This window comes from Caenorhabditis elegans, chromosome II (assembly GCF_000002985.6).
Source record: "Caenorhabditis elegans chromosome II".
NCBI lineage: Eukaryota > Metazoa > Nematoda > Chromadorea > Rhabditida > Rhabditidae > Caenorhabditis > Caenorhabditis elegans.
Genome location: NC_003280.10, coordinates 5,853,005 through 5,874,288, shown reverse-complemented (window position 1 = coordinate 5,874,288; position 21,284 = coordinate 5,853,005). Strand labels below are relative to the sequence as shown.

At 34.3% G+C, this 21,284-nt stretch overlaps 5 protein-coding genes and 3 non-coding genes across 8 annotated transcripts; 4 read left to right on the top strand and 4 right to left on the bottom strand.

Annotated features, from left to right (window-relative positions):
- Positions 1-674: 674 nt before the first annotated feature.
- tex-2 (SMP-LTD domain-containing protein) lies at positions 675-7,035 on the top strand. The gene is made up of 10 exons (NM_062770.7): positions 675-747; positions 807-949; positions 3,579-3,701; positions 3,747-4,268; positions 4,316-5,037; positions 5,086-5,248; positions 5,293-5,748; positions 5,800-6,111; positions 6,161-6,267; positions 6,409-7,035. Exons 1-10 carry the CDS (start codon positions 726-728, stop codon positions 6,614-6,616), a joined length of 2,778 nt encoding a protein of 925 aa, NP_495171.1. The 5' UTR covers positions 675-725; the 3' UTR covers positions 6,617-7,035.
- Positions 7,036-7,247: 212 nt separating this feature from the next.
- On the bottom strand, positions 7,248-8,150 carry F55C12.19 (Activin_recp domain-containing protein). The gene is made up of 4 exons (NM_001356846.3): positions 8,063-8,150; positions 7,898-7,976; positions 7,447-7,519; positions 7,248-7,400 (listed from the first exon to the last, which is right to left on the bottom strand). Exons 1-4 carry the CDS (start codon positions 8,142-8,144, stop codon positions 7,263-7,265), a joined length of 372 nt encoding a protein of 123 aa, NP_001343771.1. The 5' UTR covers positions 8,145-8,150; the 3' UTR covers positions 7,248-7,262.
- A 589-nt stretch (positions 8,151-8,739) lies between these two features.
- tag-234 (UPAR/Ly6 domain-containing protein) lies at positions 8,740-10,096 on the bottom strand. Its single transcript, NM_001393086.1, has 5 exons — positions 10,019-10,096; positions 9,631-9,703; positions 9,521-9,587; positions 9,318-9,471; positions 8,740-8,822 (listed from the first exon to the last, which is right to left on the bottom strand). Exons 1-4 carry the CDS (start codon positions 10,092-10,094, stop codon positions 9,352-9,354), a joined length of 336 nt encoding a protein of 111 aa, NP_001379983.1. The 5' UTR covers positions 10,095-10,096; the 3' UTR covers positions 8,740-8,822; positions 9,318-9,351.
- A 1,830-nt stretch (positions 10,097-11,926) lies between these two features.
- F55C12.16 lies at positions 11,927-12,076 on the top strand. Its single transcript, NR_051114.1, has one exon. It is a non-coding gene; the product is annotated as an Unclassified non-coding RNA F55C12.16 (non-coding RNA).
- A 75-nt stretch (positions 12,077-12,151) lies between these two features.
- Positions 12,152-12,300, top strand: F55C12.9. Its single transcript, NR_051113.1, has one exon. It is a non-coding gene; the product is annotated as an Unclassified non-coding RNA F55C12.9 (non-coding RNA).
- Positions 12,301-15,516: 3,216 nt separating this feature from the next.
- On the bottom strand, positions 15,517-15,686 carry F55C12.11. The gene has a single exon (NR_051112.1). It is a non-coding gene; the product is annotated as an Unclassified non-coding RNA F55C12.11 (non-coding RNA).
- Positions 15,687-15,866: 180 nt separating this feature from the next.
- F55C12.4 (uncharacterized protein) lies at positions 15,867-17,209 on the top strand. Its single transcript, NM_062768.5, has 4 exons — positions 15,867-16,014; positions 16,089-16,237; positions 16,292-16,497; positions 16,819-17,209. The coding sequence occupies exons 1-4, from the start codon at positions 15,908-15,910 to the stop codon at positions 17,017-17,019; spliced, it is 663 nt and encodes a 220-aa protein (NP_495169.1). The 5' UTR covers positions 15,867-15,907; the 3' UTR covers positions 17,020-17,209.
- On the bottom strand, positions 17,113-19,867 carry H41C03.1 (CRAL-TRIO domain-containing protein). Its single transcript, NM_062767.5, has 7 exons — positions 19,695-19,867; positions 18,848-19,049; positions 18,696-18,801; positions 18,325-18,649; positions 17,578-17,828; positions 17,425-17,525; positions 17,113-17,383 (listed from the first exon to the last, which is right to left on the bottom strand). The coding sequence occupies exons 1-7, from the start codon at positions 19,737-19,739 to the stop codon at positions 17,223-17,225; spliced, it is 1,191 nt and encodes a 396-aa protein (NP_495168.1). The 5' UTR covers positions 19,740-19,867; the 3' UTR covers positions 17,113-17,222.
- Positions 19,868-21,284: the final 1,417 nt, after the last annotated feature.

Genomic DNA, 21,284 nt, shown 5'->3' with positions numbered 1-21,284 from the left:
GGGAATCGACCCCCATATGACTGACTTGATATCACTCAAGTACATTTTATTTCAATTTACAGATGGAGTTCTGATTCAGTTTTAATTTATATAGATAAATTAATTAAATATGCAAAGTTGTATCTCTTTTTGAAAATGTGAAAAGGTATGCAGGCCTCACATGCGAAAGGATTTCGCAAAAACTGGTTATTCCATTTTTCCAAGACCTTTATATATATTTTTTTCAATAAATTGAACTATTTAAACAAATAGTATTTATTTGCTCAAGTTGTTTTACAGGATTTATATAAGACTACCGTAGTTGTGTCTATAGATCTGAAGTCTGCAGAATTTGTTGCTCGTGCGTTCTCATAGAAAGTGCGCTCCGTCGCGCACTGGTCATTTGATTCTTTTTTCACATTTTCATCCGGAAAAAGACAGAAAACTGCGATTCCGGCAACAAAAACGAATGCGACTCCATTTTTTTCTTTCGTTTTTCCAAAAATTTCGCATTCAATTTGTCGTTCTCTTCTCACTCGCCGTTTGACAGCCTCGATTCCTCTGATAACCGTATTATCTCTCATTTTTCTCTGCGTCTCTCGCTTCAAGAAAACGTTTGCTCACAGAATGAGAGATTGTTTTTCTTATATTTTCTTCAATTAAAACTAGATTCAATGATTGATTTAAAATTTCAGAAAATTCCCGATTCCAGCTTGGCAATCGTTTCAAGTTCAATGAGATGAGAGATGAGTCGACTAAGTCTTGGAGGTAACTTGTGAAAAAAATTGTTCTTAAATAATTAAACAATTTTTCTTTGGGAATTAAAGGCTCAATACGTCTTCACGATCTTCTGGAAGCGTCAGACGATGAATATGGATTTGTAAGGACCGAAGTGGAGCGTGCGCTTGACTGCAGAGATGCGACTGAGGAGGAAATAATGAGAGAATCACCAGTTCGATTCAGCTATAAGGTATGATAAATCGATTTATATCATGAGAAAAACTTCAATCTTCTAGAGAATTGATTCTAAATTTTGCTGAAAAGCTGTATCCATAGTTCTTATCAGTTTCAAAATATGCCTAGCCATGAGAACTTTAAAATTTTAACCATAAATTGCTGGTTATTAATAAATAGATATTAATTCACAATACTGAATGATATTGAAAATGATTTTTTTAAAGACCATTTCTCCATCATATGTGGAAATTTTTGAAACATAACAAAGTCACGATCTGATCGCTCCATTTTATTTTCTCTCGTTCAAAAAGTGACATCAACGTTCCAATAATGTGATCAGATCAGGTCATCAGTACCCAAGAGATATAAGTAAAATTAGATGTAGAACGCAAACAAATAGTCAACATGAAAAGAAAGTCAACACTCTGGTGGTCATTGACCATCGATCGATTTATTGTTATTTTCGGCTTGTTTTGTTCAATATGTTACTCACATTGCCGCTCCTCCTATTGTACCATATGAAATGTATTCTAGTGACACCATATTTTGTAAAATGGATGATTTTTCTATGCAAAAGACTGATTTTCGTGATTTTCGAAACCTAGGCGATATTTCTAGTGACGACTCGGACGAAGAGTTTGTGGTAAGCATGTTATTATCAAACTGAACTATGTTTCAAACAGTATTTTTATGCAAATCTCCTATCAGTGAACATAAATGTTTTCGATTTTTTTTTCAATCTTCCATTCGTCCACCAGTAGAGTGATAACAGGTTATCATAAGAGTTTTCACTCGAATATTTGTCGATCTGACTCACTTTTTGTTGGTTTTCGTCCTGTTGGAAGCACAAAAAACGGGGAAAAGCAAGAAAACGTCAAAGTCTTCCTTTCTAAATGTCTTCTACTTTTCAAAAAATGGTCCGTAAATTCAGCAGAACCAGTGGAGAAAATGGCAGGCTTGACTGCTTTGTGAGTTTATTCACACGCTTTCAAAAATTTCTTACTGAAAACGGAATCAGATTTTGAAACTGAAACTGCTAACCTTTTATCGTCTTTGCTCGCTCTTTTTTATGGCAGTACTTCGATTTTTTACTTCGTTTCTTGGCCAGCACCATCATAAATAAATATCATGTGTTCTTGGCTGAACTGCGTTTATAAACGTCAAGATTCTTTTTTGGTGAGCAATAATGGATAAATGAATTCAGCTGATAGGAAAATTTTGAAAAAAAGTATATATTCGCATTGTTATGGAAATCGAAAATAATGCAAAATAAATTCAAAAAATATATAATTTAATTTGAGTTCTTCAACTTTAAAAAGATATTTTGCTTTTTTCAGTAACTATTTTCCTCAAAAACAAAATCTGAGGAATTCTATAAATGTAGTGGAATAATGTCCTTTAATGTCCCAACCCAAGAGCGTAAGTCAATTGAAATCTGCTCTCTCACGCCTTCTGAAGAGTAAGAGCACGTACATGAAAAAATACACGAAAACACGAAATTGTCCTCCCCCTCCTCCTCCTTCTTCTCTTCTTCTCCCAGTCATCATTCTTGCTCTCCTTTCTCTCTTATTTCTTCCTTTTCCGATTCATTTTTTCATTGTTTCTGTCTGTGATGCTCTTTTGAGCCACGAACCTACTAAGCAAGGGATCATAAATCAAATGGCTCATGAAAGGTGTATGAGCTCATTGCTCAACACTTCCATCTGTCATAGTTTGTAAGAGGGAGCACGGGAGAGAGAAAATTGTGGTTTTAATGCAATTGCACTGACTAGTCGCCGCTGCTGAAATGAAGAAATGAGTGAAATGGAGAGGGTAAAAGGAATTGGCTTCGTTTTTAGGATTATGTATTTCACTCGATCGACGTTTTTTTTTTTGCAAGTCGTTTGCTCTCCATCAACTTGTCATTTTCCTGAAGAACGTTAAAATTCGATTTTTAATGTATTAGAATCTTAAATAGCTTACATTGTGGCATATCTCTAATTTATTTTTTCAAAATCACCAGTAATTCTTATTTATCTAATTAAAATGACACATCTTTCTTGTTTTTTTGATTTCACTTTCGTAGCTCTCTCCTCCAAGTTGAACTTGAAGCACTAACTAGATTTGTGATGTTTTTCCGGTCCGTCAGCTTCAGAAATCGTGCCTCCTACTCACGTCAAAATCTCTATAATTTCGTTATGCACATTTCGATTCGAAGCACAAGACAAAAAAAAATAAAATAGAGATTAGGAAAGAGTGTTACCCCAGGCAACCTCAATTCTTAGTTTTGTGCTCACTTGATCTTCTAGAAAAGAAAACAACAAAACGCAAGAAATATTTTTTTTTCTTTATTATTGACGCATTCTCCAGTTTCCTTCGTCTCTTTATCCACTTTTCTAAACCTGCTAGGTGTCCTTTTTCATTTTGCTTCTTTTTTTTTTGCATTTTCTCTCTTTTACTTTCCCATGACAAGTGCATAAACTTTTCGAAATATATTCAATAATTATAAAAACTATAGGTAATCATAAACGCTGTAAGTAGAAGTCGGTCGAAGGGACGCCGCGAAAAGTGGCTGGTATGAAATTGATGTTGTGAAATTTGTGATTCAGTGGAAACTATCAAAAAAAAAGCGTTAAAATCCATAATAATAAAAACTTTTTCAGCTTCCTGAAGAGCATGTCATTCCAGCGGGTGGAGAGCTTCAGAAGTCTTCGACTCCATCAGGATCTGTTGATGATGGTGAACAGAAAGACAAAGTTTCAATTGGGTCAAATGATTCGGGAAAGGTAAGGATTAATTTTTTGATAAAGTTCAATTTTCTAATTTTCCAGAAAGAATCCGAACAGAGCAAAATCGGAGCTCTTTTAGAAAAAGCAAAAAAGAAGACACACAAATTGGTATCAAGCAGGAAGAAGAACCATTCTGAATGCGGAACTTCAGATGTATCACCTCATCCTTCAATGAGATCATTAGATTCCATAAGTAAATCAGAAGAAAGAATTGCATCGAGAAGATCTTCTGGAGGATCGTCGGATCAATTGAAACAATCAAAAGTTCCTGATAATTCGAACGATGAAAGTGTAGAGATTCTTGAGGAAATCGTGGCCAAAAGAACTGCTAATCAGAATTTAATTGATCCTGCAGACCCATCTGATCCATTTTTGGTTCAATCATTCATTCATAAATGCAGAGTTTTGCCCTTCTTTCGTGCACGATTAGTCGTTTTCGGATCTCTGATTGCACTCACAATTGCATGTCCTGGTTTCATTACAGGACTCATGTGGGGGTTCTATTCGACTGTTATTGGATTTCTATACTTTTTCGTCAGCGAACCAAAACCAAAAGATGATCAAGTAAGAGTTTTCTAGAATAATTAAATAATTATTTTGAATTATTCCAGAAAGATGAATGGTTCACTGATGATGAAGTAGAAACTCATGCAACGACGTCTCCACTTGGTGTTGATAATATTGATGATCAAGGTTTCGGTCTTGGAGAAGGTGTGATCTACAGAGGATGGATGAATGAACTGAGAACTAGATATTCTCCTGCCAATTACCATGTCAATTCGTCACAATCGGTGTTGGTACGACTCGAAGGATCCATGTTGAGGATTTGTCGTCCGGCAAAGGCAGTATTGAAGCATGCATTTTATGATGATCCAACACTGAAACAAAATCAACCATCTATGGTATCTCAAGTGATTTACGATATGAAAGATGCCACAGTTTCACTTCGACCGAAGCGTCTGGCTCGACGTCGATGGTGGAGTCGAAAATACCCGATTCATATTCGGTTTGCACATTCATCAAGTTCTCTTGTGGAAATTGATCACTCATCGAAGGCTAAATCGAGAGGAATGTCTCGATCCGCATCAATGGCTCCACATCCAAACATATCAGAAACGAGTGAAGGCAGACGGCATAGTGTCTCTGATGAAGAGACAGACGGGTATACTGCCGAAAGTGAAGCTGAAGTAGAAGATGAGAAGCGAAAAATGGTACGAGCAAATTCGGCGTCGGATATTCAAGAATTTCGGGAGAGCAATTCTCATAAAAAGAGAGGAAGAAGTATTTATTTGTTCGTGAGAGCTGCAAGAGAAAAGGAACGATGGTTCCATTTGTAAGTTTTAATTTTTTGGAGCAATTATGAAAATTGGCTATATTTCAGACTTCGTGAAGCATGTGCTCGAGCCAGAAATTCCCCAAAAGTACGTCGATGCATGTCAGTAATCGTTAAAACGTGTTCCTCTGCTTCACTTCCAGAAGAAATTTTCCGTGGTGAAGATGATGCCACGAATACTAGTGTCGCAGTTGATGCTCTAGCTGCAGAGGTATATACATTTTTAAATTATTTTCGTAAAAAAAATATTTTCAGAAAGAAGACTTCAGTGAATCAATGTTCAATAGTCCTAAACGAATTTGCCTTCCAAAAGAGTATGAATATTTAAAATATCGCAGCAATTATGCCTCATTTGTCAAACAAATTGCGACGATTCTTTCGATTCAAGTACCTCCACGACCAGAGAAGAACAGTACAGTTTCGGTTGATCTTGGAACTATGAAATGGGCACCAGGAGCACAACAAATATCAACAGAACTTGTCGACAGTATCAATGTTCTCGCTACTCGTATCTTTTTCGATTTCTGTCGTGATGATTTTTGGATCCGTCAAGTGAAACAGAAGATTCAAAGTAAATTGGCTACAATTCATCTTCCATATTTTATTGAAAAGCTCGAATTGGGAGAATTGAAATTTGGAACGGCTGCACCGAAGTTTACTGCAGTCTACACACCAAAAGTTGACGAATGGGGAACTTGGGTTGATTTTGAGGTAAAAATATAAAATTAATGATTTTAATGGAGTTTCAATTTATATTTTCAGATGAAATATAAAGGTGGAATCCGATTGGTTCTGCAGACCAGTATCAATTTGTTGAAACTTCAAAGTGGCTCACACCAAGTGAAAACAGAGAAACGAGTAAATCGATGGACTGAATCAGTGAGAGTCACACGATACTCTGATTCTGATCTACCGGAAAGCCCTGAAAGCAGTCCTGATGAGGACTTTGGAGCGAAAAACAATTCAGAAGGGACAACAAAGGAAAAAACTGGAAAGAAAATCCTATCAATCGTCGAACGAGCGGCACAAAGTTCACTATTCCAGAAGGCAGCCAAATTACAGGCTGTCGCGAGGGTGAGAATACAATTAATGGCAATACATTCAATTTCCTTGTTATTTTCAGCTGATTGAGGACGTTTCAACGACACCATTGATGTTGAATGTTGAAGTTGAAGAGGTAGAGGGACCAATGACTTGTAATATTCCACCACCACCAAGTGATCGATTATGGTACGTTTTCTTATCAATTAGTAGAAATTTTGAATATAAGTTTAAAATCGAAAACTATATTAGTTTGAGAATATAATTGATCTAAATTTCCTAGAGAAAACATTTTTTACGATTAAAAATTCTAAAAATTATCCATTTTAGGTATGCATTCCGTCGTCGCCCAATTCTCAAACTCCGTGCAGTTCCACAAGTCGGCGATCGATCTGTGGATCTTTCAACTGTTAGTGAATGGATTGAAACAAAACTCCGTCAAGTTCTGGAAAAGAATCTCGTGTGTCCTAATATGGATGATATAATTCTCCCCGTTCTCTCTGGAAATCCCCTACTCCACATGGGATACAATAAGTAAACAGACTATTCAAGTCTTTTTTCACAAAATGTTTGTATATTATTTTGCGTTTTCGTGCATAGGCATTATTACTCATTTTGAATTCATCTTTTTATTTTTCGCCTTTTATTTTCCAAATCTTCACAACGGTGATTTTCTTTGTTGTTGATAGCTTATGATGTTCCGATTACCATTCCATTTTTACTTTGAGACATTATTTTTATTTGACATCTCCTCGTCACTCTCCCTTTATTGCTTTAAACTCCCAACTGAAATGTTCTCCACGATTTTATTTTCTTTCCTTTTATTGCACATCCTCAATTGTATTGTATTGTAGCTTATGAGGAATTAATCATTTTTCAAAAAGTTTATTGCAAGCAAGTAATGATGAAACATGTTACAGTGTCACGTTTTCGAAATAATAAAAATGAACATCAACATTTCACCAACAAAGCAAGCTCGGTGGGAACAGATCAGCCGTTAGGAATGCATCATGATAATCACAAAAGTGCTAGCTGATTCTGACTAATTTGAATGTCGCGCGGAGATGAAGTTCTTGCCAATCAGCGACGTTGGCCACGCCCCTTACCCACCGCTGATTAGTCAGAATTTGGCTTTGCCTTCATTCTCAAGACGAGTATAGTCGTTAAATAGTATAGATCATATTTTAATGAATATTCATAAAAATCAAAACGAACAATAATAAAGAAGAAAATATACTTAAAGGTACATCAGAAGAATTACAGAAATCGGTTGTACAGCAACACGTACGAAAGCCGTCGTCTTCGTTGACACATGTTGGTTGCTGAAAATATATTTTAAATTCGAGATCTTAGAATTAATGAAGTTACCGAGCATATTTGAATTGTTCCACAATCATATGAATACTCGTAGTGTTTGGATTTCTTATCAATTTTCGATTGTCTAAAATGTCAAAAATATTGGAATTTAATTGTTTAATAGCGCATCTTTTGAGGCCCGGTGCAGTGTAAATTACGTATTTTTGAAACCTGTACTTTGAGCGTAGGCCCGAGGTAAGTAGGTAGGTTTCTATATACGTGCAAACCTTATACCGTATATTCCCTATTAGGCTTTCACCCCCTTTGCTCCACTTTGGCGGTTTATATCTCGGTTCTCTTTAGTTTTATCAAAACATTATCAACTGACCAAATACGTGCAAAATATTTCTCTACATTTTTTTAATGAAACAATGTGTGTTAAAAACTAAGACAACCAAGATAAAAGCCGTCAAATTAGAGCAAGTATAAAATGGATAATACGATGGTTGAGTTTAAAGCTTACTTGAAACAGAAAAAATCAGACGGACAACTCGTTTTTACAATATTTGAAATATGAACACCTGGAGCAGTTTCTTCGATTCCTGAAAACTAACATATAAAAAAACTTATTGAATTTACTTTCCAACTTCTGAAATTGAAATAAAACGTTTTCTCTCCACGAACTCACCATAGAAACAGTTAATAGCCCCATCAATTGAAATTATAAGAATTGTAAATAAAACAGCTGAATAAAATAGATTATGAGTCATTCTCAAATTTAAATGTCAAAAAAGACTAGAGACGAGAATCATAGTTTCTTATCTTTTATCAGTACAATTGACGTTTTATGGAAATGTTTCAATAGTTTGAAAAGTTCTATGCGTTGAATCAAAACGTCTTTGATATATTTTTCTTCAAGCTCACATTTAGGCTTTCTAATGAAACCAAAGTTAGTGGCAAAACATCACTTTTAACTCAAAAAAGTTGATCGATCTGAAAAATGTGCAGAGGATTTTTCCTCTATCTTGATACTCGTTCATGTTGCTTTTTCTCGCATTTTTAAAGTTTAAGTGCACGCATCGAAATTTTGTACTGCATTAAATCTTTTTATATTTTTAAAACAACCGGCGTTCTAGGGCTATATGAGTAGGAAGGCACGTTTTGAGGTGTATGTGCCTTCCTGCCTACCGTCATTTGCGACTGAATGTTTCCAAAGCTGCAACAATAATCACTTCTTGCTGTTTATTACTATTCACTTGCCAAACTGATAAAAAAAAAGTGCCATAAAAATGTTTTCAAACATTACCTAATAGTTTGCATGATTTTTTGAAAGGTCATGACTATTATCAAACAGTATCAAAAATTAAAGATTATGAAACATTTTATTTCAAAAATACATACGTTGGTTTCATTTCTACACCGTTTCCCAATTTCATATATGCAGCTATCTGAAAATTATTTCAAAATATTGTTTCAATGTTATTCGAGTTATTTTTATTGGAAACAACTTAATTTTTGAGGTATTATAATAGAAAAATAATCAGAGCAGAAAGATACGCTGCAGGCATCAGACATCATGAAAACATTTGGAAATTGATTAAAATGAATTAAAAATAGACGTAAACAATGGAGAGAAGAAATTACGTATTTTTGAAACCTGTACTTTGAGCGTAGGCCCGAGGTAAGTAGGTAGGTTTCTATATACGTGCAAACCTTATACCGTATATTCCCTATTAGGCTTTCACCCCCTTTGCTCCACTTTGACGGTTTATATCTCGGTTCTCTTTAGTTTTATCAAAACATTATCAACTGACCAAATACGTGCAAAATAATTCTCTACATTTTTTACTGAAACAATGTGTGTTAAAAACTAAGACAACCAAGATAAAAGCCGTCAAATTAGAGCAAGTATAAAATGGATAATGGTTGAGTTTAAAGCTTACTTGAAACAGAAAAAATCAGACGGACAACTCGTTTTTACAATATTTGAACTATTGAAGAGAGTGTAGTTTTTGAGAAATCGAATCCAGAATTACAGAGGTCTCTTGTGCAACAGCAAGTACCGTAACCGTTTTTGTTTGTTGAACATCCACTGCTCTGAAAAATGTGCATAGGTTTAGAGGCTGTCATGCTGAATTCAACTAACCGAACATTGGTTAGTTCCACAACCATAAGTAGCATAAATATTATTGTAAGATCCCGTTTGGAAAATTCTGAATTTTTTTAAAATAAAGATTCCTTGTACAAATAACCTACTTCATGCAGTATTTAGAAAATGGGCACGGCTCACTAACAAATGGGACTGTTGTTTGTCCATTTACAATTTGTCCTGTAAGCAATATTGTTTTAATTGAAATACTGAACTGTGGATGTATCACATTAAAAATTTTAGAATTTTATTTTTGCGGTAGAAAACACACATAGTTTAAATGAGTTACTGAAAAAAAGGCAAAGTAACAAATAATATTAAAAAATACGCTGACTTGACAATGCCACTTTCAGTAATTGAAAGTTTTTATGAGTGTAAAAATTCTCTAGAAGTATTTACATTCGTGTAAACACTTTCATTCCACACTTTGTTTCAAAACATTATAAAATTGGTGAGTCCGTTGAAAAAAAATATTGCATCAATTTAAATACTCACCATAATAACATTGTAAACTATAAGCAACTGTCACGACCGTCAGGAGAACTGCCAAAAATAAGAGTTTGCTTGACATTTTCGATTCTGATGAAAATTGAATTTGAATGATGGTATTTATGCATTCCTTATCAGGTAAAATTCAAACCATGTTTCTATATGAATCATGATCGTTGTAAAAATTATGTTGTAAAATATCAACATGTGAAGACATATTTATAAATCTAAATAACTGTTGATTAAGATGAATAATTATCATAATTTCGTTTCTCAAGTTTTCAATTATTTTCATGTACTAAAGTCGTGTGAAGTTTTTGAACAAATTTTTGAAAAAAATTGTTTAAAGATGCATAACTTAATTTAACGAAATCAAATCATTTTGTAATGTTATTTAAAACCTTATAAATGTCCCGTAGGAGAAATGCACCAGTCTTAATTTTTTTCAAAAAATAGTGTGAAAATAAGAGCCATAAGACATAAGGACGATCTGAAAATAGACTCCGCTCCTTTGCGAATTTTTCTGCGTTTTTCAAACTTTTTCTGCGTTTTTCTCGTACTTACTAGATATTTTTCATATCGGTATTTTATATTCTTATTAATATGACTGATTGTGAGTACTACAGTTTTAGACTACAGTTCACAAGTGCTATTTTTGAGAACCCGTTTAATGTTTTGAATTTTCAACATTTTTTTACCAGTTCTAAACTTTCTGACAGAGTGATGAATGTATGTGAAAATCCATTTGTTCCATCATTTCCCAACTCCAAAAAACGGCAAAATCTCAGGAACCCTTCGTCTCATGGGAATCTTCTTTCAGATTTTCTTGGTCCGAGAATGTGAATCTGCTTTCGTGGTTTTTTTCAGTTGCATGCACAATTTATGTGGGAGAATTTGGAGAAAACGAGGATATTATTCGATTTGGTGACGAAAAGTGACAATTTTAAAATGCAAAGTGTAATGTGTAAACGCATCTATAAATGGGTTGACATGTCCCTGGAGACGGAGTTTTTTGATCATAGAAGAAAGTTTTTGAAATATCATTCAAATCCTCTTAAAATTCATGACATTCCGTAAGAAGTGTTTTTTTCAGTAATGTAATCTTTCAGGACACACATTTTTCAATTGTCTGAAGGTATAGGTTTCTTTGAAAACAGTTAGGCATTTTTGTACATATGCTACAAGCTTAGCTACTTATCTAAGTATCTAACCTGTGTATTTCAGAGAAGTGTAAATTTCAGATTCTATTCTCTACAATATTTAGACACATATATCGGAATCGATCTGTTTTCAAGTACTTCTCTCGCCTCTTCCCGACCACTTAAATAATTGTATTTTCCGTAGGTTCTCCCAAATATATTAGTTCCGTTTGTTTCATCTGCACACAGACAAATGAGTTTTTGTTAAAAAGTCAGTCGTAACTTTTCTTTTTTTGGTAGTTTTCAATACACATTCTCCCTCAACTCATAAATCTTCGTTCCCCGGGAGCGACTTGTCTATTGAGTTTCTCGAGAAATGACAGAATTTTGGAAAATAAAGTTGGAAAGGAAAAAAAAGGAAAAATCAGTATGCCTAATCTCTCTAGGAAATGACATCACAAAGTTACTGTTCGGTTAAGTTTACTATATGATTTCAATTTTATTACAAATGTACTGTAATGAAACAGGGTTCGAAATAGACTTCTGACATAGAATAGTGAAGTCCAAAATTTCAGACAATCCCTCATATTTTCAGCTGCGCTTTGGTCCTCGTTTAATGCTGCTCTCAGTTAATTCTAGACCAAACTCTTGATATAAAAATATTTGATCATGCTTCTCCAGGATCACAAAAGTATCCCTTTCTAAAAACTTTTGGCAAAACGTCCCAAATCAGTTTAAACCTTTACTAAAAACTTAAGATCAAACATTCCTATCTGAAATTTAAAAAATCATCAAAGGCAAATCACTGTTTCATTAGAAAGTGATGATCATTCGTTTTGACAATAAACTTTAGCAATATTTACAAGTCAGTTTTGCCATTAGAAATCCCAGGTGTATCTGCTCTGAAACATTGAATGCAGTTGTCCTTCTTTTAAAATATAACTGCAGATTCCATATGTCTTCAATAATAATAATCCGATGTAAAGTGTCGTATTCCAATCCCATCATATATCCGAAACTAAAAAAAAAACTTGAAAACCGCCGGAGGGTGTCATATTTTTGGAGGGCGGCGCACAACGCAACACTACGTCTTGGCCGAAATCTGCAATCTTCCTCTATTTTTGCTCCTTTCTCCACCATCGAATCTCCAGAGACTTGAATGTTTTGGGAAACAGAAGTGAACGAAGATGTTTCTCTTTTCAACTGGAAAGTCGATTTGAGACCAACCGGTTCTCTGGAAATTTCAATTTTATGTTACCATGCTCTCGTTTGGTGTTCCTTTTTCTAAACTTGTCTGCTCTTTTATTTGTTTAGTCTGAACGAAAAGAACAAAAAAGTAGTGCTGGTTCTTCAAAAAAGAGAAGAAGAGTCCGGACCTATTTGCATAAAAAGAGCGTCCCCAGGACCGCCCGAAAGTTGTTGAGAGGAGCTAAAATTTATGGGTAGGAGTGACATTTCTGACGGGGCGGAAAAGTAGGAATGGAAATTTTAGACGTGGGAGGAGACTCACTCTTGTTACGTATTCTCGAAACTTTTCAGTTTAGACATTCCGAATATCTGATTAACTATCTTTGACTATACGAACATTAAGCTCAAAATATCATGCTTTCTGATGTTTAGATATTTTGAGATATTGCGAAGAAGTACACACAAAACTAGACAATCGGCCCCATAGAATTGGTGAGGTGTATCCTGCCCGTCTAGCTTGCCGGGTGCAAATTGTCACGACATTCACAATATATTCCTATGCAATTATTTTATTTTCAGTTAAACATTTTGGAGCGTGCCGGGTGTGAAAGCGAGCCCTAGTGGAATGATAACCCAAACCTGTCTAAAACTTTCGTACATTGGGCCTAAAACTCAGAAGCCGATTGAAGTCCCCTAGTGGAATGATAACCCAAACCTGTCTAAAACTTTCGTACATTGGGCCTAAAACTCAGAAGCCGATTGAAGTCTGTATGATAGAACACATTTGAGATCATACTGTAGTAACACATTTCTTTAAAAGAGGTTTGGTCAATTTCTTTTTTCCGTTCCAGTTCTATGTCACTTCAGTTTTCGTTTCCTAATTTTCTCAAGTCTTCTACCCACTTTACTTAACTTTTGAGCCTACCATACCCCTCTCTTGCCTAATTTTTTTTCTTCTTTTTCTCCTCCCTTTCTAATTTTTTTGGATTGAATTTATCCCAATTAATTGAGTTTTCCATTCATAATTTCTTCTCCACCTCCTCTCCTCGTCGCTCCTTTGTTCCATATTTTATGTAAAATTTTGTGCCTCTGTCGCCACCAGCACACTATTCCATTGAAGAGCAAAAACAGACACATCGTTGAAGGGGAGGACAATGGGACTCTTTCGTCTTCCTTTTTTCTTTCAACTCATTCTTCTCCTTTAGGATCTTCCTCTTCTTGTTGCTCATCAACAAACGCATCCATCTCTATTCTGCTCACACTTTTCTGGTAGAAGACTAAAGAGAGTCTATGGGTAAACAATTTGTAGACCCAAGTAAAAAAAAGGAGAAACAACGAGTTTTGAAATGGAAAATGAAACCAAGTGGTTCTCAATGTTATTTTTTCTTTTTTCCGCAAGGTAGTTTGAAGTATGAGAAGAGTGATCTACGAAATTTTGACTAAAATGAAAGTCATATTACATTTAAAAATGTGAAATTTTCTTAGAGAATTGTAGCCGAAATATACATTTTCAAAGTGTTCCCGTTCAAACAAAAATTACTCAAAAAATGCCCGGTATTCTGAATAACGATTAAAATATGTCTAGTTTCGTAGAGCACATAATTTTTGCAACTGCTACAAAGAAAATCATAGAAACATCTGTTAATTAAAAAATTTCAGATTCGAGACATTTAAGATTTTTGTAAATATTTATGGCTGATTCTAAATTACCTCCACTCTTTTTACAACCATCAATTTGTGGTGGTGCATTTGTAATTTATATTTCTTCGATACTTTCATGCTGAAAACTTTCTGTAGTTGCCTCCTCTCATTCTTCCAAAAAGTCCATTCGTTTTCTTCGTTTTGTGCCTTGGCTCGTAATCTCATTTCCGACGCCTTCTTTCACCCTCTCTTCTCATTTTTCTTCCTCCAAAACAATGCTCGTCGTTCCATCTTATTGTTGTTTTACTTTTTTCTTTAGTTTTTATTCTCAATTATCAGTTATCAAATAATTTTTTTTATTTTGAAGATCAATTCATAAAAATCATATGTGATCTTTTTTGTTTTTTTAAAGAAATATCAGAAAAACAAAGGATTAACTAAAAAGAAAAAGAAGACAGATAACTTGGAGAATTATTTCTAAGCTGGGTTAAGTACTTCTTCTTTTTTTGGGTTGGGCTTCTGGGTGAAACTGGATACTCATGGTAAAAATAAATTCATTTGGAGAGATCGGAACCTTTGTTTTCGGGAATACGACCCTCCTTGTTGTCATTTTCTAAAAATTGATTATTTTTTGTCACTTGATAATCTTTGTATTTTTTTAAAACACAAACTTGTATTTTTTAAGTTCTAACTTGCTAGTATTATTTAGTTAATTTTTCTTATCTCATTAAAGCCAGCTCTAGAGAACTAGATCAATATTAAATATTTATCACTTTTTAAAGCCAATATAATTTATCATTTTCAAAACTATTCGAAATAAGAAATCAAAGAGCTAGGTACGTATTTTTTGCGTGTGAAAAGTTTCATTCGAAGAGCTTCCAATCAATCAACCAGCAGCTGCCCATTACAATTTCTCAATGTTCCGCTGATAAAAAAGAAAAGGAGGAGATGAAATTTAATTGGGAGACAAAAGAAAATACATATTATATCAAGGACCAATGGGTTCAATTGTTTTTTATCATTTGTTTTTTTTTAAATAAAGAATATTAAAAAAGTTAGTTTAAAATGGCAGGTACTTGTGAGAGTTGCCCAGTAATTTCACTATACTTTTACAAAAATAACTCTGTGATATATAATTTATCACTACTACTTTAATAATTGTTTGTTGAAGGCACTGCTGAATTTTCCAACTTGTTCAAGAATCAGAAACTTGAGTTCAAACATCTAACAGTTTTATATGTATTCAAAAAAAAGGAATTTAAATTTGACTTTTTTTCCATAAAAATAAATTTCACTGACTGAAGATGTAGAATTTGCATGTCGGATTTCTTATCATTTTTGAATGTACAGAATATCATAAATCTTTAATTTTTAGTTTTAAATAAAGTAGGGTCTTCGTGCTAGGCTAGAACATTTCCTACCTGCCTGCAGACACTTGTATGCCTACATAGATATGTCACTTCTAACCTCTCCATATAAATTAATTCTCCAAATAGAAAAACTAAAGAGCCTATTTATCGAATTCACGGCCCACAAAGCATTCCCACGAGCTCTATCAATTGCGGCATCGTCTTTTCCGTTTTTTCATTCAATTTCCTAAACTCGCCGTGAATGCATCCATCCATTTTGCCAGATTAAAATCTATACTCCGGTTTTCTCCATTCCTGAGAGCACACTATCCACACGGGTTTTTCTTCTTCGTTGACTTTTCTTTTGAATTTTAATTGAAAACAGATGCGTTTGTTTTTTTTGTTCTTTTTCGTTTTTTTTTTTTGGTTTTTGTGGTTCGCTACGAAAAATTGAATTTCTCGATTTAGCAAACTCTGTTCTTTTTTCAATGGATTAAAAAAAATCGTGTTTTAAATCGTTGCATTCATTTTTTTCAGATTTTTCCAGAGTAATGATCTGAAATTGAATAACCAGAATAATGGTTGGAGCATCACTTTTGCAGTCAGACGATGATTCAGATGTCCCCGATTTAGATCTCCGTGGGGCTTCATCCAGTTCTTCTAGACGGCGAAATTTTTTCAGCAAGTAAGTGGCTCAAAACTTACAAGGGATTTTTTCTGATAAATCTTAATATTTAAAAAATATTTTCAAATTTCCAGATCCACTGCTGATTATGAAGAGATTCGTCATCGACAGAAAACCTACAAAACCATATTCCTATTCAGTTTCATATTTATTTTCCTATTGGCTCTCTACTTCCTCTACAACGCAATGTGTCGACTGAAGCTCCTTTCAGATGAAATTGATGGTTTGTCAACCAATAATTATCCCTTTTTTTGACTACTACTACTAGATTTTTCAGATCTTCGGCAGAAAATGGGACACGTCGAGGAATTTCAGTTGGAGCTGAAAAAGATTCGAATGCAGTTTGAAGTGATTCGGGAGAATGAAATGGAGAATAATGAAATAAATGGAACTGTGAGGAGTTCAAGTACAACTGGAATGATTTATGATAAGCTGGCAAATATTTCCAGTAGATTTGATAATTTATGGGATGGGCATCAAAAGGTGAGGAAATCACTTATTTGTTGCAAAGCCAATTTCCATTGTTAAACTATAAAGTTTAGGATTCTCATATTTAGTAGTGATCCAAGAAAAAAGTTCAAACCCCGTTTTTTTTTAATTATCTGACTTTGCCAAAATATTTAAGATGTTTTCCAACAAATGCAATATCTCAAAAATTTATCTAAATATGTGTGGACATTCTTGAAATCAGCCATTGCAAAAAAATATTCAAGATCGAAAAACTCAGATCGAAATTCTATTAGGGGCCAATTAAGCCTAATCCCTAAACCTAAAATCAGTCCACTTTCAAATACATTTTTTCAGAATTCAATGAGCATGGAAGATGTAACTGCTCGAATATCCCGCGTTGAGAATAAATGCCTGGCAGTATGCCAACAACACGATACAGTCGGTGGTGTCTCTATGCCACGTGGCAGAGAGCAACCACGTCGAAGACAAGCAGCTGGGAAGGTCAAGACAACAACTGGAGGTGATGATCAAATTGTTTTCAGACGAAATGATTGAGCCAATTTAAATGTTCTCCCAATGATAACTAACGGGTTCATCTGCTTTTATTGATTTGCACGCAATCGAATCTTTCAACGAATTTGAGAAAAAATTCAATTATTTAAATTTATTTATTTATGTACACAACAACGCAAACGTTCTACATGTATTGGATTGAATATTTAAGAATGAAATTTCAAAGAACAACTGTTAATGTTTAATCACACTTCCATATACTTGACATTTTCTTTATGCTCATTTTGAAATCGAACTCTATGATAAAGGGTTAACGATCGGATCCAAGCTTGCTCATTTCCCCATTTGATCTTATAAACTCCGGCGCCTGGCATTCGAAGACGCAGATAATCAACAGTGGGCATTCCTGGAAATTTCAATACATTTTTTTCAGTTTCCCTTTTATACCTGGATAATCAAAATCTGGAGCCAATTCATTCATTTCATCAATCTCTAAACATTCATCATCTCCATGCCAAATACCCATTCCAAATGTTCGATCGCAAAATCTAAATTAAGCGGTCAAAAGTCATTTTTCCTTTTAATCTTAAGAGATTCTACCTGTTGATAACAATATAAACCGGTTCGGTGACACTTTTGTCAACTGTGTACGTGAAAACGGCCGATTTTCCGGGTCCAATATTAGTGCACACGAGGTCCTTGATGGCAGGAGTCTCGTGAGTTGGTGTCCAATAGAGCTCTTGTGGGATTGAGTCAAATGGAATATTCAAAATGTCACGGCACATTCCGTCACCGTTTTTATCGACTAGAGTTCCACCCCAGTGTTTTGGAATATTGTCGATGTGTGCGTGCTGAAAAAAGAAAAGATATAGGTTAAGCTTCTTAAAACGATACAATCAAAATCGAACTTCATTGGTGGAAAATCGGGCAGCCCGCATTGAATTACTTGAACCAAATTTTTGAAGAAATTTTAAATCTTAATTTCCCAACTCTCCATGTTTTAATTCCCTGTGGGTGGAGAAAAGCGCTGATTGGTCGGAATTCCTAACTTTGGAAGCAATTCAAATTTTAGCAAAACATTAAGAATCGTAGATTTTTGTCTTTATAGTGTTGATACATGTCAGGCTATTCCGAGTTTTTTAAACAACAAAACCGTCATTGATATTCTTTTGCTTTTAAAAGTAATTGATCACAAAAATGACAAAAATTGATTTTCGAAAAAAAACTAATTTTTGATTGCGATTTTGTTGCACTGACGTTTTAATACTTTTCTAGTTTTTAGAACTCTTCAGAAAACAAGCGCTCGTTGCAAAAATTCTGGACCCAAAAAAAAATCGCAAAAATTACCTTTTGAACTGATGTCTTCCAATCCGAGTTTCCCGAACAAATACGAACTTTGTTTCGAGTTCTTTCAGGTAGAAGTGGTCCAATGGCTTTCCATAAAAGAGTCATGAATGATGGAGCATTTATTAAAAATAGGGTATTTATCCATTCTGGATATGCTGTGTATACAGATGCCCAAAGAATTCTGTACGGTCCTGTGACAATACTAATCAATGCTGGATCGAATTTAAGTCCTTCTAAATCTAAAATATAGATTACTGAACATTGTGTTCCATATTTTCTTTCCATTTCATTCATTGCTGCCAACATTTTTTCTTGGAACTTGAATCTGAAAAGTAAAAAAAAACTTTTAAATTTACTTTCATCAATCCAACCTTTGAATCAAAAAATCAGAAAGATGAACAGATTTCAGGATTCCCATCAAATCAATTCGACCGGCACATTCAATCACGAGAAGTTGATTGTCTTTTCCAGTTTCACCTAGATAAAAGTCATGCATTTCCGAACTGTCATTTCCTGTACTTACCGACTAGACCAAGTGGGAAGTACTTTTTGAGAATTGGATGATCTGGTACATTTGTCAAAATATTATCGAGGTCGTAGTACTGACGAAAGCGAAGATGTCTACGAAGTTCAGCGAGAGCCTCATCTTTATCAAAACCGTATCCTTGCGCCCATCTGAGAAGGTTGAAGTCGGTATCGTAGTATTCAGTGAGGAGATCTTTGCACTGAAACAATGTATTCAGCTATTGTGTAAATTCGAAGTTGATAGGAATTCTCATAAAGAACATCACAAGTCTATTAAATTCTTCCCATTTTTCTAGTGACGATATGTTTGATTAAAAATATAGAACGAATTAGAGGTTTTTTATATTTCATTTCTCATACAATCGATTTGAAAAATTGAAAGAATGGCCAAAATCGATATTAGAATCTAAGCATATTTTGGCTATCAAACCAATTGAATGATGTCTACTTCGAAATTGTTGTGAACATATCTTCAAAACTTTTAACCAGTTTGTCATTTTTCACCAATTATAGTCATATACCATGCTTGATAAAATGCATATAACCCATGATTTCCCCAAAAAATAAATAGATGGTCAAAATCAAAAATTCTCTCATATTTGACAGCATATCAATAGATCACTTAAAGTTCAATATCTAATGAATAAAGCTTAAATTTTCAAGCAAAGATAGAACATTTTTCTCTCACAATAAGAAAGGAATTTGTCATTCAAAAAGAAGACCATTTTCTAAACTTTACACGCTCCTTAACCAATACACATGACATCCTAGATACCCATTTAGACCATTATTTCCTTGTTTACTCTGACCTCCATAATCTTAAACTGCAAAAAATACAAACAAACCTCGTGGCGAAGATAATCAACAAATTCTCGTTCCTTCTGGTTCATATTGTATATTTGGATAAGCAGTTGAAAATGGATGAATCGAGATAAATGTTGGGCGGTGTCCTTCAAAACGAATTTTGTTAAATCACGAGATAGAATTGAAATGAGAAAATGTGAGAATTGGAAAACCTGGGAAGATATCAGAAAACGGAAAAAGGTTAGAAAAAAGTGCACTTCTCAAAGTGATCAAGAATTTTTGACAGAATGGTAAAAATGGGTGGAGAGAACACAATGATCGTTGAGTGAGAACAGTGAGAAGACATTCGGGGAGAGAGGGGGTAAAGAACAAGTTATTTGGGTATTTTGAAACTTTGCCAAAGAATCCCTTGTTCCTTGCCTCTTTCTTCCTGCCAAAGTGAAACGAGATGGGAGGCCGAGATTAGTATTGTCAAAGAACTGTATATTGAATTGAAAATCAGATGGTGTTTTTGTCTGTTTTACCTATCAGATTGGTATCAATTGGAAGTGAGGAAAATTACGTGACATTGGTACTCTCAACAAATATTATCTGTGTAGAAAAAATGAATAAAAACTTTAAGCAAAAAGGGCTCTAACTGAACATGGGGAGTGTTGGCAAGTGTCAAATAAATTGTGGCACAAAAAATAACTCGGTGGAAGCTTCTTGCCAAATTTTGCGATTTTCCTTCACTGTTAAGCACAGCGTAGCAACTTTTGATAGAATATTGCCAACTTATGTAAGAGGTTTCCATAATGGAACTTTGGCATTCTACACAGATAATAGTTTTGGCAATTTCCTGTATCCGTCTCAGAGCCAATTGAAAGTATTATAGTTTGCTTGTTGCCAGAAAAACCTTATTTTGTGGTGATCCAGGTAGATTTTTTTTAGAGTTCAAGTAACCTTTATTTGAGTTCAAATAAAGTGAAAAAACGATAATTATCTATAAACATTTTGTAAGCTCTATAGTGGTATAGAAACTGCGCGATAACGCGCTAAGCGAATACTAACACAAGAAAAGCCTTATTGATAAAACTAGCCTGGAGGATTGATAGGTCAACTGAAACTAGCCATATCAGAGGGATTATAGATCACATAAGAAAAAGAAAGAACAATCATACAGTGTTTTGACCTAGTTAGTCAACGACCGATGCAAAGCGCTATCACTACTTATCTCTCTTTATTTATATCTACAGTTGAATGGAGACCAGATGCGAAAAAGAATGGACAGAGAAGAGGTTTAGTGGAGGCGGGGAAAGAATTGGTTGTTTTGAGACTATTTTGTTGAATAAAAGATAAATTGCAAATGTATGGGATATTGATAAAATTACAAGAAGAAATATTGACAGATCACTTAAAACCTTTTATATAGTCTCGAATATAAAGATCAAAAAGTCATTGAAAAGGGCAGTCATTTTTAATCAAGAAAAGTGTATACTTTTTAGGAGACAATCGAAACTTTCAATCATAAATTTAGCATCTTGAAAGGAAATTCTTCTGAGACAGGTAGGAATTTTATGTAAAAACCAGCTTAGTTTTTTATATTGTTTCCTGTTTCTAAGCAAATTAGCATGCATTTTTTGAAAGTTATT